Below are 20,324 nucleotides of genomic sequence, written 5' to 3'. Positions count from 1 at the left end.
GTCTTTGATTTTGAAGTATCGTCTACACAAAATTTAGGCCCATGTTCGCGGTTAGTGAATTTCAACTTCTTATCATTAATGTTTAGTTATCTACATGATTATACAAACTTTTATATAAGGCGGTCTTACACAAAACCACATTGATGTCATATAAGTTAAGCAATGAAATCAATTAGTTAAATATTTGAAGTAATTAGTTAAGCACTGAAACAAATTAGTTAAACAATGAAAATAATTAGTTAAGAACTAGAACTAATTAGTTAACCTATAGAACCAATTAGTTAACAATCAAAGTGGTCTTTCCGGTAAGGCGGTCTTACACAAAAGTTGCCGATATGATTATTGTATATATGTCTCATAATCACCCGCTAACTTAGCACCTTGACATCTTGGCTTGCAGGGGCCATGGCCCCCCATGATATGTTTAAATATTAAATATGCATTACAAAAGCACATGTCTAGTATAATTCAAGTGGTTATTTTCCTTAAAAGATAGAACTGCTTGAAGATACAGATGTTAAAATTTGTCCCCTATGAATCATTTATGGTTTCAACACGTTTTCCCAAAACGATTGAAACGAACTACTCAGCGGAGACATCAATAGTGTGATGTAGTCCTGCATGAAGAAAATTGGAATTCCATTTCGCATAGAATATTAAAATCTATGAAAGTCATTGAATGACTCACCCTCGTAGAAGTATACAATTTACCCCATTAATGCAATACAAAATTGAAGAGAAAAAAAAAATCAAGCGAAACACTTGAGACTATCGCGTATTCGCGTGACCAAAAAGTTCAATCCATCAATACAAGATTACAAGCCCATGTAGAACCACAATTATCCAACTTGTATTGATTTATGGACTCTGCATGGATACTAAAATATGACATTATTCTATGTATAACCAATACTATAAATCAATACGCGTTGGACATCTGAAACTTAAACATTTTTGGAGAAGACAATTAATTTATACTCCGACTAGAGATGCAAATTTGCAAATCAATTGCAAACTTTGCAGTCTTTACTACTACAGTATTTCTACGTAATGTTTACATTTATGTGTCGTTGGATATTGAATGCGTTGAAGAAGCCCGAACAAAATCATTAGGTAATTTTATTTCTTGTTAACCAAAAAATTACCTATAAATCTTTCCAAGGATGGAAATTGAAAAGTAGTTGTGCAAGATTTTGTGGTGCACTAGAAATGTGCCGTTTGGATCATTCACGGTTTATTTTTATAAAAATGTTTAACGAACATGTATAATCTTCATCACTTGTTCACAAATTGTGAATTTGTACTCTAGCTGCCAAATTATAGTAGGCCCAAACTTTGATACCTCATTTGGGCTTTGATATGGACTCAAAAGTTTATAACATGAGGTAAAGGCAATTAACGTTTGGAGGGCCAAAAGTAGCATTTGGTACTCTCTCCGTTTTAAAGTACTACATGCAACACTTTGATCGTTTTTTACCAATTAAAAAACATACTATCACTTTGATCGGTACATAATTTTAAGAGTGGAATTCAAATAAATATGGAGAAATAATGGTTCGTAAAAGGGCTTGGAATGATCTATTAGTTAGAAGGTCTACCTGCTATGCTTGTCGTTCATTACATCACACCGTCTATGAAAATCAATGACTAAGGTTACAATCAAGATCGTTGATTTCTGTTGATTTCTAACATTTCTAGTACCAACTAATTCATTCGAGTGGCCCTGTATTTTGCTTCTGCAGATGATCTTGCCACTGTTGATTGCTTCCAAAAAGGTGCCCCCATATGATATTCCCTGAAACCCCCGGTTGTTGAAGTAAGTTGGGTGACAGATCGGTCGGGTAGATTTCTTTCCAAAATCTTAGCTTTATTCAAGATTTCTAAAAGGCCAAATTTTCACGTTGAATATTTGATGTGAAAGAAAATAAAATATTGTGGTAGTGGAAAATCAGGCGAACTCTTTAGTGTAAGAAATTAATTGATACTCCGCAATAAGTTATTTGTTATAAGAAAAAATATGGAGTATGTGTGAATAGCCTGAAAAAGAGAGGAAGAAAGATTAATTTAATTGAAACTAGGTAAATGAATAATGGAAAGGATAAATAAAAAAATGGAAGAAAAAAAATTGGTTACTTTGGTCCTTTACCTTCAAGTCCAACAAATAAAAGTTACAGTCACTAAAAATAAGGTAGAATAACATAGTTCGTGAAAAAATATATCTATTATGTATTTGCACATATGAAAATTACTATTTTTATTGAGGATATAGGGAGTATTGTTGGGGTTTGATGTAATGTGGTGATGGGTTTGATGGGGAATAAACTAAGGAGGTATAAGGAGAGGCTTGGAAGGTGGAAGAAAGGTTATGTAGGAAAATTCAGCGGGCATTGCAGTTGCGAATTTTTTCTTTCTTTCGTGATCCAGCGGGTGGCCAGCAGGCCCGCTGGTTTTCGCGCCGGCTCTTCCTAACTTTCTTTCTTTATGTTTTGATTAAGGAATATGGCTTGTTTAGAACCCTTGGATTGTCTTGTTTCCCCTAGCACTATATATAATCATAGTATGTTTGTCTTAGAGTAAGAGTTGTTGACTTGTTGATTTAGAGAGAGAAAGTTTTCATTGTAAGCTCGTACACTTAAGGTTTAAGTGAGGGAGAGTTGTGAGGTGAAGCTTGCTTAGCTTGATAATCTCTATGTACATCTTCATCATTATTTCTAGTGGATTTGTGGGTTTTTCTCCCGGTACTCGGGTTTTCCACGGAAATTTCTTTGTCTCCATTTTCATGCTTAATTGGTTTGCTTGCTTAATTGAATTGTTAATGGTTGTTATCACAAATTATTTTGAACACTTCTAATTCACAACAATTGGTATCAAGAGCCTTGGTTTTGTTCCTTGGGAAAAGTTGAATTAGATTTGTTTGGTAAAACTTGTTGTTTGTGGTTGAAGTTCCTAAATCTTGAATCTTTGGTGTAGAACATTCAATTTTTTGGTGTTGAAAAATCAAATTTATGAGTTCTTTTGTTAGGATTTCAATTGGGTGTTATTGAAACTTAAAAGGGATTGAATTTTGGTTTGGGAATTAACAATGGAAGATAGATTAAGAATAGAGAAGTTTGATGCAAAAGATTATGGCTTTTGAAAAATGCAAACTGGGGATTATTTACATAAAAAAGATCTCGGAAGAAAATCCGGCAATCATGTCGAAGGGAGATTGGAAATCTTAGATAGGAAAGTACTAGGAATAGCGAGATTGTCGTTTTCTAGGAATGCTGCCTACAACGTCAAGGATGAGGAAACAACGACGGGTTTGATTAAAACCCTATCAAGCATGTACGAAAAGCCTTCGGCGGTGAACAAAGTTTTCTTGATGCGCCGGTTGTTTTATTTGAAAATGGGTGATGGTTGCTCCGCAGCGGAACCCTCAAACGTGTTTAATTCGATATTGAGTCAATTGTCTTCGGTGGATATTAAGTTTGATGATGAGGTTAGGGCATTAATCTTGTTGTCTTCATTGCCCACGTCATGGTAAAAAATGTTTTCTCGATTTTTGTTGAACTGGTAAAAAACAATTTGGTAAATATTGTGGTGTAAGAGGGGTAAGATAATAAGTTTTCATGTCCAAAAGTAGTATGAAACACAATGTAAAGAAAACTATAAAACATCAAAACGGAAAACATAAAGATCATTTTGGAATGGCGTAATTATCAATAAATTCTACTCAATATTTTATGGTAATCAAGGATTTAAGGAATTGAACTAATTCATGTGTCATAGAGTAATGCTTTTCACTTACAACTAGCTTTTGAGCACGTTCAATGAACGGAGAATTATATAGTGGTTCTTAAACTATTTTTTAAATCTGATTATTATATTGAATGGTTGTGATTTTAGTGAAAATATATGATTTGTGTAGAGGTGAAATTTGAAAGTTGTAAAAAATATATAAATTAGATGGTGAATTAGTGTTGAGGGTAATGGGGAGATAGAGTGGAAGAGGTTGGATGAATATATGAATTAAATGGTGAATTGATGTTAAATGAGGAAATGAAGTGGAAGAGGTTTTGAAACTGTGAAATATTTTGTATAAAAAACAACAAAAGAAATTATTGGGGGAATAAACAATATATTAAGGATAAAAGACGGGTGACACATATCATCTAATCATCTATGATTTTTCTTTTAAAATACTTTTTTTTTTTTGTGTGAAAAGAGGGCAGAAACCCAAGCAAAACAAAACACTACAAATTAATAACGAAAATTGCTGGAATTAAAGAAAGACAATAAAACACTAAACACCAACTCCACCGGCCACCATCACGAGCTCTCTTCCAAGCTTCCATGTCTGTCCAACTCCGACACCAGCTTAGGCCACGATACTCCACTTTGATCCTCCAATAAAACAGCACGAAGATCCTTCGGGATCGCCGAGAAGATGGGTTGAAAGCCTTCGGGTCCTGGGGCCTTATATGGTTTCATACTCTTCAATGCGGCTACAATCTCACACGTTGCTATAGGTCTACTCATTTTCTCAATCTCATCAACATCAATAGGTGGGAAGTAATTGTGTAGGAGGTGTGCCATCCCTCTCCCCACGTTATCCTCCTTAAGAATACTCTGCCAATAATCAAGCACTAAGCCTTTAACCTCTATTGGATTCGACGTCTAGTTCCCCACATCATTCTGAATGGACTCAATTATGTTCCTTCTTCGCCGGATTACGGTAGACATCTATCTCCGTCACATACCGCATCCATTCGAGAATTTTGGAACCACAACAAATCTTCCGCGTCTAGAACTTCATCAATTTCCTTTCTTAACTTAGCCTCTAGCTTAATCAAGTGTCGTTGCCTTCCTTTCGCTAAGTGAGACTGAATACCTTCAATCTAGCCATAAGATCATCTTTTTTATGAAAGATATTGCAAAACACCTCTTTATTCCACTTAATCCATTTCCTAGCAAATTCCCTAAGAAAAGGGGCAATTAGAGCGCTACTCTGCCAATTTTGAGACATGAATTCCTCAAATTTACTATGATTCAACCAAGCTGCTTGAAACCTAAATGATTTCGTAGCCGAAGGGATAGGCGCAAAACCATTAGTGCTCACTAAAATTGGGCAATGATCCGACTTAATATGGGGTAAATGTTTAACCGGCCCTTCAGAAAATTGAAGCCTCCAATCATCATTCGCGAGACCTCTATCTAAACGGGCAGACTTGAAGGTTTCTTCACTCACTCCTCTAAACCGTGTGTGTTCCGGACCCGAGCATCCTAAGTCAATGAACTCATTATTTTCAATCAAATTTGCAAAGTCTCGACATCTACGCTACATCTCCCAGTTGTCACTCCTATTCCTTTCAGCCATCGACGTTGTATCATTAAACTCTCCTGCTAACAACCAAGGGCGTGTATACCTTCTCTTAATATCCTCTAGCTCTCGCCATAATTCTTTCCGAATTGTCGTGTCTGGACTAGCATATATGACCGAAAAAGCCATGGGTCTTTGCCAAGCTTCATAATTTCGACCGTAAGATGTTGAGTATGCTCATGGAGCGGCGTGACAGTTACCTTGTCTGCTCTCCAAAATAACCAGATTCCACCCACAAACCCCTTGCTTCCACTCTTCTCTTCCCAGTAAAACCAATTTTGTTACACATAGCTTGCGCCTGGTCACTAGACCTGGTTATTGGACAGGGTAGTCTAATAGATATAGGGTTAGGGTCAAGTTAATAAGGCTTTTATTGGACAGGGCTCTTATTGGACAGGGTCTTTATTGGACAGGGTCATTATAGGGTCAAACTTATACTACAATTATTTTGAAAATTAAAATAGTAATGATACAAAAAATTACGTGTATAACTTCGTATTTACTTGTACTTGCACATGGCTCTTTTGTTTTTCATTTTTCATTGCTCGTTTATTGACCCGCCCACTAATGACCCGATATTGACCCGCGACCCGCTTTTGACCCGCTAAAAATGACCCTTTCAATACCCGACCCTCTTTTGACCCGCACCGACCCTGACCCGCCCCGCCCGATAACCATGTCTACTGGTCACCACTAATGTGTGTTTTCACAAGGGCCAACACTGTAGGATCATTGATTTGAACTAGATCCTTTATAATCGAAGCTAACTTATTGGGAAATGATAAATCCAAGGAAGAATTTCACTTCTTCCAAGGAAATCACCTTTAAAAAAATGTGGATTTCCTTGGAAGAAGTAAAATTTTCCTTGGATTTATCACTTCCCTAACTTATTACCTACTCCTTGAACGTTGCACACCATATTTGTTATTGACATATCAAACATCTGGAATATGGGACAAGCTAGGTATATATGATAATTTTTAAATACTAGGTATAAATGATAATTTTTTTATGGGGATTATAGTGTGCGCACCGGCACGTGAAACATTTACTTTTAGTAATGTATAGAGATCAATAATAATAATAAAAAAAAAGAAAAAAAAAAGAGAGTGGGTTGTTTTCATTGTAAGAAACAGACAAACTAATTTGGTACCTAACACATGTAAACAGAAAGTGATATTTTGGAATTTTAATGTAAACATAAAGTGATATTTTACTTTAAAAGTTACAAAAAATGTTCAAAATAGTTTGTAAACTACAACGTCGATCAAAAGCTACTTCCATTTAATTTTGATACTTTTAGAGTTTTAGCACATTATAATAAGTCTATTTTAAGTTTTAAATTTTATAAGGACGCTATAAATTACATATGGGGTTTCGATCTCTGAACTATTGTACAAAAAAATTATACAATATCTTATTTGAGGGATATGAATTAAACCTTTATCTTGTTGTATAGAAACTTAATCTTGAAACCCAAAAAACGCATCCCATTTAAAAGTTTAAAAAAAACCGAAAACCTCTAATGTGTATAGAAACTAATTTATTCGTGTATTGAAAACTAAAAAATAAAGGTTGACTAGATCGATTAGATCCCTTGCACGCGTGGATATTCAAAAATAAAATAAAATTGAGTAACAAAAGAATTTTCCAAAAATAAAGCAGTACGAAGTACAAACGATTGATCTTGTAGATTTTCAAAATTAATAAAGTTAGGATGTATTTTATGATTTTACAAAAATTATTATTTTGAAAAATAAAATTAATGACAGTTGGAATTTTATATTGAAGATAAAATAAATAAGGAATGATGAAATTTTAGTCAAAATACTGTATCTTTTCCCTAAATTTTAATTGAAATAATTAACAAAAAAAATTGACGGGAAATTTTTTCACCAAAAAGTAACACGTGTCAATCCCGATTGTCTGCTTTGGTATAATATAATGTGATAGATGATACGCACGACTCTTAGAGTTATAAAGCGCGTTTATGTATTAATTTAAGAATGCATAAAAATTAACGCATATTGTTGTATTTAATGTTTAACTTAGCTAGATATTGTTGTTTTTAACTTCTAATATGCAGCTCTTACGGCTACAAAGAAGATATGAAATATTATAAGAGCATCTCCAATGGTTGTAGCTATGAACTTGCTTGTAATTTTTAGAAATTCTAAACTACTAGCTTGACCATTGGAGTTCAAATGATAAATTAGCTTGGCAAAGAAAATTAGGTTATCTAAGCTAATTTACTTGAAAAACTTGGCCAATTAAATAATATTACATTTATTTAATTTAAATACTGATTGACAAATATGATTACATTAAATATCAAGCTAGTAGCTAACCACTAGAGTACTAACTAGCTGAAAAAGAAAGTAGCTTAAAATATTATGTGGTATGACAAACTAATTTAGAAATTAGCTTACTATCGGAGATGATCTAAAACGACTTTAAAACATCGGTCAACTATTTCCCAAAAAATCAAATAGATGGTCAACCTTGGTCTAGAAAACCTTTAACAAGTGGCGGGCAGTCGGGCATTTACTAACTCTTGCTAAAACTGCCAACATTAATAATGCACCAGGTTCACACCTAATGTGATTCTATCACTTTATTATTCACCAATGAAATAAACTTGATATTGCCAAACTAAAATAAATAAATAAATAAATAAAACTTGAAATTTCAAAAAACACGAATTCTTATTTACAAGGGTTGTACAATAAATATTATACACCGGAGTAAAAGTTGACTCAAAATGCTTAAAAGTTAAGGTTATATATGTAAAAGTTATCTTTTTTTAGTGATAAATTTTTTCATTTTAATAAAACTTATTTCTTCAAAATCACTAACAATGTATAAAATTAATCATTTAACCCTTTAAAATGTTTATCTATCAACTTTTTTTTACTAATATATAAGTTAATCAAAATTAAGTTAAAGTTACAAAAAAAAATGGGTAAAAGTTATCTTGGTGTACAATAAATTTATTGTACACCTTGTGCGCGCAAGACCTTTTATTCAAAAAAAATTATACTCTGTATATTCTTACAAAAACCTCACTTGCCCTGATTTTGGAATTTGTAACTTGCACAATTAAATGATACGGAGAAATCTAGTCAATAACAACTGAAATTGTTGCAAAATGATAGAAAAACCAGCAAAGTTTCATACGAGTAACATTAACTATGACGTGAGAACATTTTATTTAGCGCATTAATTTAGATTTTTTTTGATAGGTGAGATATGTAGGGATGAAAATAAGGTCCATAAAAAGTTCATGTTAGTTTTGTTCAACTAAAGAAAAAAATTAGCGATAATGGACACCAAGCACACAATATCCCTTTTCAAGTACGCATACTTAGAAATCCTAGTAAATTGGTACACTCTATTTCATGCATATATATACACACCAACACACACTGTATAACACACGGCAAAATTTTATATATGGAAACCACTAATCTCGATAGCTTGCCCCAAATTAAGCCTTTTTGTTTTAATGCCAAATTTGTAGTCTAATTGAGTTTTACTTTCTCCGTCCTGAATTAATCTTGTATTCATGCTTATTTTCGGGGTACTTTTTTTAAAGCCAAATTTGTAGTCTAATTGAGTTTTACTTTCTCCGTCATCATTTAATCTTTTTATTAATGCTTATTTTCCTAAATGGTTCTTTTTCCGGATTATCTCTTTTTGTTTTATTCTCTTTATTTAATTATTTTAATAATCTAATTCCCTGCTTTCTACCAGAATAACCCCCCTTTCTATATATATAGAGTGAAGCTAATGCTAGTTAGAGAAGTAAACGCCTTTTCTCTCTTCCTCTTATTTACCTCTTATTAAATAAGAGGAAACTATAGAGAGAGATAGAGAGAAGAAACAGAGTAAAAAACAGAGTTTACGATGAATTGCAAGAAATTGTTCAACGGGTCGGGTCCTTTGATGGGTATGATAATGGTGCAAGTAATTTCAACCGGGTTGCAAATTCTTTCGAAACTTATTTTAACACAAGGAGTCTTCATTTTTGCTCTTATGTCGTATCGTCATCTTCTTGCTGCTATTTGCATTGCACCCTTTGCATTCTATCTTGAAAGGTATATATGTAAACGCTTCCTTTTTTATCTCTATGTTTTCTTCTTTGGTGCAATTGGTTTTCGATAAGTCGTGAGTTTGAAATTGAAACGGCTACACACTCAGTAGAATGTATGTGACTTTATTATTCATTTAAATTATCTTTTGGCATTAATGACAACAAATATGGTATGTATATATGATTAAAGAAAGAACTTAATTGATTTTATTGATTATAATTATAATACATTATTTCGATTCATATGTTCATGTATAATCGGGGTGATTATCTTGGAGAGAAATCTTCTCCACAAGGAAATGTATGTATGTTTTCCATTTCTCAATTAAATCATTTGGAATGTGTCAGGGTTAAATGTGTGAGGTTTTTTGAACTTTTAAGTTTCGTGTGGTAGAATAAATGCATGAAGATGAATAAAATAATGGATTAGAGATTTTTTTGGATAGCTTAGGTGTCATAATTTTTTTTTTTTACGCATAACACACCCGGTTCACCGGAGCTTAGCTCCGGCTACATCCGGATCGACACCTGTTTCGCACACCTTGTTTATGGTGGGTGAGTCTCCCAACAAGAGTTTCTGCATACGGCGAGGCTCGAACCCGAGACCTTCCTTAAGCGGCATCAAGTTGCTTACCACTTGAACCAACTCTATATTGGTTATATTTAGGTGTCATAATATTAAAATAGAGAAATAGAAAGAGAGATGATCGTACTATGCTTTATTCCTGCTTAATGATTCCTTTAGTTAAACCGCCCATGTTCCACGAGAACTCGAATTCGAGACCCAATGGAAGGTGGATGCATCACCATCTCCGGTTCTCCACCTTCCGAATTTGTAATGTTGCTCACAAGAAATAAATAGATTTTGTTACAGTGGTTAAGATTGAGAATACGTGTACATAAGATTGAGGATTGAAATACTGTGTATATATTAATTGTTTCTATCAAAGTAAAAACTTTCACTATAATGTTTGATTTCTTTCCTTATAACAAACAATTCTTTATTTATCTTATTTCTATCTCGTGTTGACCAGTACTTCAAGATAATAGTATAATCCCCCACGTTGAAAATATGTCAATGATGTGTTACTTTATTTATCTTCTTTTTAGTGAGTAATAATTTTGAGTTTATTGTTGTTGTTGTTGGCTTCTTGTAGGGGAAATGGAGTAAAGTTAACCTTGATGGTGGGGGTTTGGATCTTTCTTAGCTCCTTATCCGGGTAATTAACTTATACTTTTTAGAGTTTTTACCATTAAATTTCGTAATTGTACAAAAGTTGTCAAAGTCCTAAAAAACAGGCCATTATGTTTGACCATTTTCCACCATAGTGCAGTGTCGGGAAATGATTTTGGCATAACCAAAATTTGAATTTTTCCATATTAACGTGAGACTCAATTTTCCGGCTCTACTTAGATAGTGTGCTAAAATCAATTTTTTTTGTGCGTCAAACCACCTGCCATGTCATTTGAAATTTTATGAGATCTAATCTTGTCTGTATCATTGTTCCTGTGACATTCTGTACCCAAAAAGAACATTATTGAAATTCTTAGGTAACCAACCCAAGATTTTATTGTGTAAGGTACCAAATTCTATTACGTTAATAAGGGCACTTGGCATTTGGTGAGGATAAATGATAAAGGACATTCCCTTAAAATTAATCATATGCGACACGTTATAATTCTCTTTTCAACAAATCAAAATAATTTGTGTTGATTTTCTTTTGATTCTGAAATACCCAAAATGGGGTTGGAATTCTTGGACATATTCATGCATTTCTTGGCTTTGTGACTTTTGGACTGTCATTTCAAAGTTTCTTTTTCTTCTAAGTTTAGAGTATGGGGAATGCACCTTTACAAAATAATCATGATTTTTAAGTTTTAACTTGTACCTCATATTGATGCTTTTAACTTGTACCTCATATTGATGCTTCTAAGCCTCTTCCTCATTATTTTGCTCCCTAGACTTTTTAGTTTTGTAGATGATCTCTAAGTTGCCACTCTTAAGGTACTCAAGGACGATTTTGATTACAATTTTGAAAATTCTTATATGCACCTGGTCCACCTGGATTCACCTAGAGATTAGAGCTAGGGATTGAAGCTATATGCAGCCAAGCATGTTTATTTGCTCATTTGACAATCTTCGCTCATTTCAAAATGTTCAAATGAGCAAATTTTACCAAATGAGCAGAAATACACCATGAGTGCTTAATCGAAACATGAGTTCTGAAAATTCATGGATTAATTTAGTTGCTACATGTTATTTTCTAATGCAATGTGATCAAATCAATTTTAACGATCAAATCATCATTTTTCTACGGAGTAATTCAAATTAGGCACATTAATGAAAACTACGGAGTACGTGCTAATCAAATTTCAATTTTTTGATAAACTTATGTTCGGCAAAATCACTTGAATAAAGCTAAGAGAATTAACCTACATTAGGTGGACAAATAGCATATTGGAATCCATTACGTACTCCGTAGCACGTACTATGTACCATATGTTCTCTTCACTTGAAATCATTTGATACATATTACATCTGTTCTCTTCACTTGAAATTATTTAATACAAATTAAATTGAATATTGAATAGTATTAAATTCTAGCTCCACACTACTCATCAAACAGTATAAAGATATCATAGCTAGGTATTAATTCTTTTAGTAGCTTGTGCTAATTTCCAATAATTCAATAATTCGGCCAAAAATATAGACTAACTCATGATAGTTTGTTTTATATTCCCCTTAGTTGTACATCAGGAAATGACTAAGAATATACCTTATGTTCTCATCTTTGCTGCTACTAGTAGTAATCCCAAAGACAATTCATAACATTATACTATGCTTTACTACACATGTCAATATGTCATATGTGCACCTTGTTTTTAATAGTAACTCGGCCGAGTCTAAAAGCATGTTAGGAGATAACTAGTATAGTACCCGTGCGATGCACGATTTATGATATGAATATTAAATTTGCATATCTAAACTTTTACTAAACTATAGCTATAAACAATTATCATCAACAAATCTTATTGAGATAATGCAAAAGAGGCAAATCACGGTTTGTAATCTAAATATAAATTTATATGAAGTCTAAACTATAATGGTATACAATAATAATCAAAATAGAGGTTATAAATATTCTCCTAATTAAAATTAATGATGGATAATTTCGTTATTGCCCTATTAGTCGTCTTACTTGTTAAAAAAATAAAACAAAAAAGGGTACATGGACAAAATTATATTCATCTTAATTCACCACTTGTCTCAAAAATAAAACAAAAACATCCACCATTCCCTTCGATAGTCATATCTACTTAATACTCGCCTCATTTGCCACATTATTCGACCACTTAACACGTAACCTCACCATTTACTTTATTTAGCTAGAGATCACTTTGAGGCGAGGCGCGACCTTTACATATATCGTACCCGCCTAAAAAAATTCCATCCCCGTCCCACCACCAGTGATAGGAACAATAGCCACCCCTGCCAATCCCCGTCTCGAGGGGGAAAAAAAAATTCATCCCTGCTCCACCACCCACCAGCGCATCCACACCCACCTCAAACCCTCCCCTAGACTCACCTATTTTTTCGGTAAGAGAGTTTGAATTTTAAATCTTTTTTCTAGAGTATTCGACAATTCGGTTATCTGATTAGAGTAATTGAGTAAATAAACAAAATTTATACTACATAATATGTAGGATAGTATTCTATCCATCTCAATTTAATTGTCACATTAAGTTTTCACGAAGTTTTATACGATAAGTAGATTTTGGCTTATCTATTATATTCAAACACAAAAGTATTTTAATTGAATGAGAGAATAAGTGATACCTTAATTTTTAATAGTGAGAAGAGAGAGGTAATATATTAGTGAGTTCATACCATAAAAGAAGTGGAGAATGAAAATTAAATTCTGCGATCGAAAAAAAAATTAGAAAGTGTGACGATTAAATTAGAATAGAATCAGCAGTAAAAAAAAATATTGATATATTTATAATGAATAAGATGAAGGATAATCAAGGAAGGCAGGTCCAATATAAAATTCATCACCGCCTCATCGCCCGTGTGGAGTACATTTTTTTAACCCCATTACCCACCAAAACTATCATCCATCCCCGCTAGGCCATGAGACGAATTCGCGAGGGATCTCCCAAAGAACCCGCCCGCTAACAATCTAACATCCCTATATTCAGTAGATAATTTACTTTATTTTTCACCTAACTTTTGAATAAATTGACATATGCTGATTTCAGGGTATTAAAACTGATTATGTTGATAAAATAATTTTAAAAAGTGACATACATAATTTGGATTTATTGAGTGTCTTCAAATCCAATAAATTTAAACTCGCTCCATCACCAGGGTGGGTACATGATATCCTTAAACCCGCTCATCAACACAAAATCTCTATTTATTAATCAATCATCAATGTCTATCTTCGTCGTTAGCCCAACCTAAAACCAAAATCGTCCGATCATAAAGTGTGATGCACGGTTTACATATCAAAATGTTAAATTTGCACGAAAATTTATATATAAGTGATATTGAAATCCTTTACATTAACATATTCAAAATATTTATGTTGCTGCAAACATATTAATACATATTAATTTTTATTACAATACTACCACCATTTTTAAATAGTTGCACAGTTTTAACTATTTTTTTTAGTTTGAGATGAATCTCAACATTAATTTTAATCTAAGTATTTTTAGAAAATTTTATCATAAGTTTATTTATTGATTATTTCCTTAATTTCTTATGTTTCTAAATTTTCAATTTAACTTATTTACTTTGCTTTTTTTTTTTTTTTAAGTCTATTCCTTAAATAAATAATTACTTTCTTAACAATATGATTTTGTTTTAGATGACAATTTTATTGAATGAAATTTATAATCAATTATTTTCTTAATTAGCTTCATTCACAGTCAATTATAATTAATAGTCAATTCAAAATTTACTTGAGTGCATGCATATTAGGTTCTTGCATTCTTTTTGTTTTTTGTCAGATTGCATGTCATTTGAAATTTATTTTTCGTTCTAAATTGCGGAATTTAAGAGATAAATTAAGAATTTTATTCCCTTAATTATTTAAACTGTAATTTTGACTCTTAAAACATTAGTATTATCAAGTTTTAGAAGAAAACAAAAATGTAATACGCATTAATTTTATCTAACTTTTGTCAACAATCAAAGTCTCACAATCTCCGGCTTTAATTTCTAAAATTTTGCAAGGGGTCATCTCAGGGACACCATATATAGTGAATATACATGTAATACATGAGATATTTTATATACATTTTTTATAATATTTTATGAAAAGGATTATTGGAACATGAAATATTTTTATCTCAAAGGTTATCGCAAGTGTACAAGTAGATTAGCATATACTGTACTCCTTATACTTCATAACATGGAAAAGAGATGAAGTATATGAGTATATAAAAGTTTTCTTATTTTAATCAAGTTTCATAAACTATTTTTTTGGCAAATATTGTTGCAATTTTAAACAATATTATGCTAAAGATTAGCGGCTACTTATGGCTAAGATAAAACAATATCATTTCATTTGTAATTTTCCATAATAAATTTGACTCATTTTCGCAATCAATTTACAGATTATGTAATAGATATTTTTATACGTATATGTAAATCTCAGTCCTATTTTTTGGGAAGTTATTCACAAATTACGTGATATTATTGGTATTTGAAAATTTTGTTGCTTTAATTTTTTATTAAACTTAATTATTTATATTAAAAGAGAGGCGAATCATGTAATGACATTTGTCATCACCACATTGATTTCCTCTCTTTTAGTATAATATATAGATTTTGAGCTTAACCTAAAATAGAACTTTTATCGTCCACAACAGTAATCGAGCTGTTACAGACTTTTACTCAGAGCAATTAGGTGTACCATACGTACGTGGGTGATGATAAAGGTCGCAAGTTGCGACAACATTTAGTTGTCGTAATCTTATGTGTCACAGTTTAATTGGTACATATAGGCGCCACGTAAGCTATGTGTCATCCGAATATTTTTACTACCAATGTAATATTTTTACTATGAAAATATGTAAATAAGGTAGTCGATATAAAAAAGGAAACAAATTAGAATATTAAGATTTTCTCACATTTTTTGTACATATATAATATGTTATGTATAAGTTAAATATTTCAGTTTCCAATTTAAATCATGACACGTAAACATGTCATGTCATCATTGTGACACGTCTTAAAGGTCGCATGTTGCGACCTTTATCATTTTCGTACGTTAATTGTTTACCATTTTCTACAAGTGACCCAAAATGAGTCTCAAATACAAGGTACACCTTATAACAATTAGCGTATGATACACTGCACTTAACTGCTTGGATGATTTTTTTTTATGTAATAAAGGGTGTACTCGGATATAAGATAGAATATTTAAGTTGATTTACTGATTTTGCGGACCGAAATGCAGAATAACAATGGGAATGGGGATGTTCTATTATGGACTTCGCGACACAACAGCAACATATGCCACAAATTTCCTCAATTTGATCCCGGTTGTTACCTTTATTTTATCAATCATTACAAGGTAACTATATATATTGAGCTTAATTTTATGCATGCATCACATTTGCATGAAAACACATTTAATACTCCAAGCAATTGCTTTTAATCTGTACATGACATTTGCCAAGCATGCCGTGCTAATACTATAGTAAATTCATTACTTTCTGCGATTAAAGTTGGGTTTCATACTTAATTTATCTTCTTTAAAGATAAAGCAATTTTCTTAAGTAGCAAAATTTGACTACATTTCTCTTAAATATAGTTGTATGTTGCATTGTTGCTTTTGGACTAATCAATATTTTCATATATTTTTGAAACTCTACACTACAAAAATTTGTATTTTTTATGACAAGCTAATAACGACGGGTAAAAATCCCGTCGCAAAAGGGTTTTTGCGACGGAGATAACAACCCAACAAAGACGGGAACACCCGTCGTAAATGTCTTTTACGACGGGTTAATGACGGGATTTTCCATTAACGACGACCCCCTTTTATGACGAGTTCACGACGGAAAATCCCGTTGTTAATCAACAATTATTGGCCTTTATCGACGGGATTTCCCGTCGTTAATAGTATAATTTCTTGTAGTGCTAAAACACCTATGCTCTCATATTAGACCGGATCATCTTGTGTCCGCCAAAAAATATCGACTTTGAGCCGATTTTTATGCCCGTTTTTCGCAGCTTTACTCACCCTGATTTAATTTTTTTTTTTAGGCAGATATGAGTAACTCAAAACTGAAATTTTAGTTATAAAATTGACCCAACGAGAAAATTACTAGAAAATTCCGCTATTTTAGGCCTCAAAATACCCGAGATGATGGCTTGAATATTTTGGTTGCGGACATAACCCCCTTTGATCAGGTCTATCTAATACCATGTTAGAATCTGTAGATTATCAAACGACTTACGTACCCTAATACGGGTGTTCTGACTCTCATATATAGAGTAATGATTTATTACATACGCAATTACGCTAATATCCTTAAGTATACACTATTAGAAATGTTGCTATTGTCGTGTGATTGAATTTACATCGAGTTAAACTTATGACGACTCTATAATTACTACCCGTGTGACATTATAAGTAGTTTCCCTGTGTTTGTTTTCGACGAACTAACTACGGTCAATTCGTTAAATATGTGTCGTTGTAGAACAGAGAAATTGAATTTGAAGAACACCAGAGGAAAAGTTAAGATCATAGGAACAATGTCCTGTTTGGCAGGAGCCATTATTATTAGTCTATACCACGGGAAGATAATTATTTCTGGTAACGACCACGTACTTATTCATCTTCCAACTTCGACGGCTACCAAAATAGTCAACCCAGATTGGACACGTGGCACAATCATACTTGTTGCAAGTATTTCATCCTATGCTACGTGGTTCATTGTTCAGGTACGTACATTATGGGCCGTAGCCAAAGCCCATATATATATATATGACAAGTTAATTAGATCAAGGATTCAGCCCAATGGGCCTATTACATTCTTTTTAATAAATTAAATTGGTTTGCATTTCAGGTTAAGTTGCTAACGGCATTTCCATCAAAGTACTGGGCAACAATGTTAACATGTTTATCAGCATCAATTCAAACAGCAATTATGGGTGTATGCTTAGACAGGAGGATGAGTTCATGGAAGCTAGGATTGAATCTTCAGTTGGTTACCATTGTTTACTCGGTATACGTCGAAAATTCTCTTCCCTTTTTCTATAGAATGTATTCGTTCATGTTAGCCTGTTATGAAAATGTGTCTAGCTCATAGGTACAACCTAGTAAATTTAATCGTAAGTAACATGTACGTTCGAAGGTGGAAGTATTACCACTTGGTTTCTACAGAAAACATTCAGACCAGACCAGATCATATCATATCAGACCAGACCAGAAGCTAGAAAAATGAGTAGACCAGGTGAAGATAACAAAAGGCTTAGTGAATGTGCTAATTGGTTGTAAATTGGTATGTGTTAACTCCATGCCAACCCTAGCTACTACGAGTACTAGATGTCACTTCAACCTTAGTTTTGGTTCATTTGATTTTAACCGAAAACAATCAACAACTTTGTAGTTGTTAGTTATTACTCCCTCCGTCCCTTATAGTGTGCTCATGCATAATTAAACTAGCTAGGCAAGAAGTCAACTATCTTGGTGCTCCCGGGTGTATAATAGAAATTGCGTACATAGTAGTCAATGATCTAAATTTTTTTCCACACGAGGAACTAATTAATTGTGATTTTCAGGGAGTATTGGCATCAGCAGTATCATTCTGCTTAATCTCATGGGCAGTTTCAAGAAGGGGCCCCACTTTTCCAGCCATGCTTAATCCATTATCTTTGATATTTATAGCCATCATAGAAGTCATATTTCTTGGGGAAGATCTTAAAATTGGAAGGTAATTAATTTTATCCTTTGTTTAATATGCTTAATTGGACCCTCAAAAAAATTGTGAGTATAAGATTGCTTCATATCATCTATATATAGTTGATTCATAACACAACACGACTTCTTTTAATTATGTCATGGTAACACGGAAATACTACCACTTTATTTTTTTACTAAAGTTGGCCATGGCATGGCGGCCCCTTCTACAATTTTAAAATTTTACGTACTACATACAACATGTATGTACGTAGTATCTCTGTTTCAAAATAATCGATTATGATTTTACCAGAAAGTAAATAAAACAATTGATTATGTTAAACTTGAAAAATGTGCGATTTAACATCCTTTGTCCAATGCAGTTTGCTAGGAATGGTGATGATAATAATGGGGTTGTATGCCTTCCTATGGGGTAGTAGTAAAGGTAAAAAGACAGAATCACCCTTGCCAAAATCAGCCAAAGGTGAAGGAGAAGCTTCTACCAAAAGCAGTGATCTAGGAAGGTCACAATTGTGTTCAGCAACTGTTGTTCCAACTGCATCACCTGTAATTCATGGTTTTGATTATGATGATGAACAACAACGTACATAATTATATATTGAGCCTAATGTTTGTTTAGTTTTAGACTTTTAGCTACCTGATCGATGTGTTTAACATGTCTAATAAACTTTGGAAATCATAGTAAACCAATTAAGCAGGGCATATATTCAACGAAGTTGATGATCGAGTTAGTGCAATAAAAACAGACATCTTAATTTTCAGGTTCAAATCCTCGATCCCCATTCCTCCTCGCATTACAAACTTATAAGCCTAAAACAACGGTTTAAAATCCTTGCAAGTCGCATTCGCATTCCCATACTTGACCGCATTATAAATTTGTAAGCCTAGCTGCCTAGGACATATACTACACAATGTTGTCCTTGAGATAGGGCCGAAACCAAGTGTGATGTGTGAGGCCCATTTCATAGTAAGGAGAAGTCAATTTTAATCTAATAAACCAATTCCTATGATTAGTCCATGCAAAACAAACGCTATTGTGAGTATTGTCCAAGATAGTCCATTGGTATCGTCTAAATAGGGTAGTAGGCCGGTTAGTCCCCTGACACGTCACGGCTCGGTAGGGATGACAATCACATCCGAATCCGAACCGAGTCCGACCTGATTCGAAGGAAAAAATTCGATCCGAATACGAGAAAAAAAGTTCAAATACGAATCCGATTAAAAACATCCGAATCTGAATGGATATGGAGTCTGCAGAGACTCCAACCGGAAATTATTTAAAAGTGTATTATTTTTCGTAAATAACTGTTTTTAAAAAAGGATTTCCCAATTTAATCTAACATATTTAATTAAAGCGCGTATTTTTGTAATTTATCAGAAAATCATTAAATTTTGGTAAATGAGAAATAGGATTTCTAATTTATTTTAAAAATAAAAAAAATACAAGTTCTATTTAAGTAAAGTTAACGCATGATTATGGATATGGATGCAATTTGGATTTGGATATGGATTCGGAAATGGATATGTAAGTAAATGTATGGATATGGATTCGGATTTGGATATGGATATGGATGGAATTTTGGAGTCCGAATTTTAAATGGATTTGGATAATGATGTAATTTTGGAGTCCGAGTTTTAAATGGATTGGATTCGGCGTTAACTACATCCGATCCGAGTCCGATCCATTGTCATTCCTACGACTCGGTAAGAAAAAAAACATGACATGACATGACACGAGCATGGAAAAAGCACTGCCCGTTCCAAACACGAATTGAACTTGTTGGGCGTGCCAAGACCGATTCTTTCGGGAAAAGCACGAGAAGAGACACATCAAGATAAGGGCAGGCACGAACAGACACATTAAATTGAGTGACGTGTCGAACAGAAGTGCAAAACTACAAGGGGACATGCGTGTTTGGGCCACTCT

The 20,324-nt window shown here is 33.1% G+C and overlaps 1 protein-coding gene across 1 annotated transcript; it reads left to right on the top strand.

The window, feature by feature from the left end:
- Positions 1-8,837: 8,837 nt before the first annotated feature.
- On the top strand, positions 8,838-19,158 carry LOC110779292 (WAT1-related protein At1g09380). The gene is made up of 7 exons (XM_021983821.2): positions 8,838-9,459; positions 10,613-10,675; positions 15,926-16,042; positions 17,175-17,418; positions 17,544-17,702; positions 18,259-18,410; positions 18,760-19,158. Exons 1-7 carry the CDS (start codon positions 9,269-9,271, stop codon positions 18,986-18,988), a joined length of 1,155 nt encoding a protein of 384 aa, XP_021839513.1. The 5' UTR covers positions 8,838-9,268; the 3' UTR covers positions 18,989-19,158.
- The last annotated feature ends 1,166 nt before the right edge of the window (positions 19,159-20,324 follow it).

This window comes from Spinacia oleracea, chromosome 3 (assembly GCF_020520425.1).
Source record: "Spinacia oleracea cultivar Varoflay chromosome 3, BTI_SOV_V1, whole genome shotgun sequence".
Lineage (NCBI taxonomy): Eukaryota > Viridiplantae > Streptophyta > Magnoliopsida > Caryophyllales > Amaranthaceae > Spinacia > Spinacia oleracea.
Note: the sequence above shows the minus strand (reverse complement) of the source record. Positions and strands in the feature narration are given on the sequence as shown.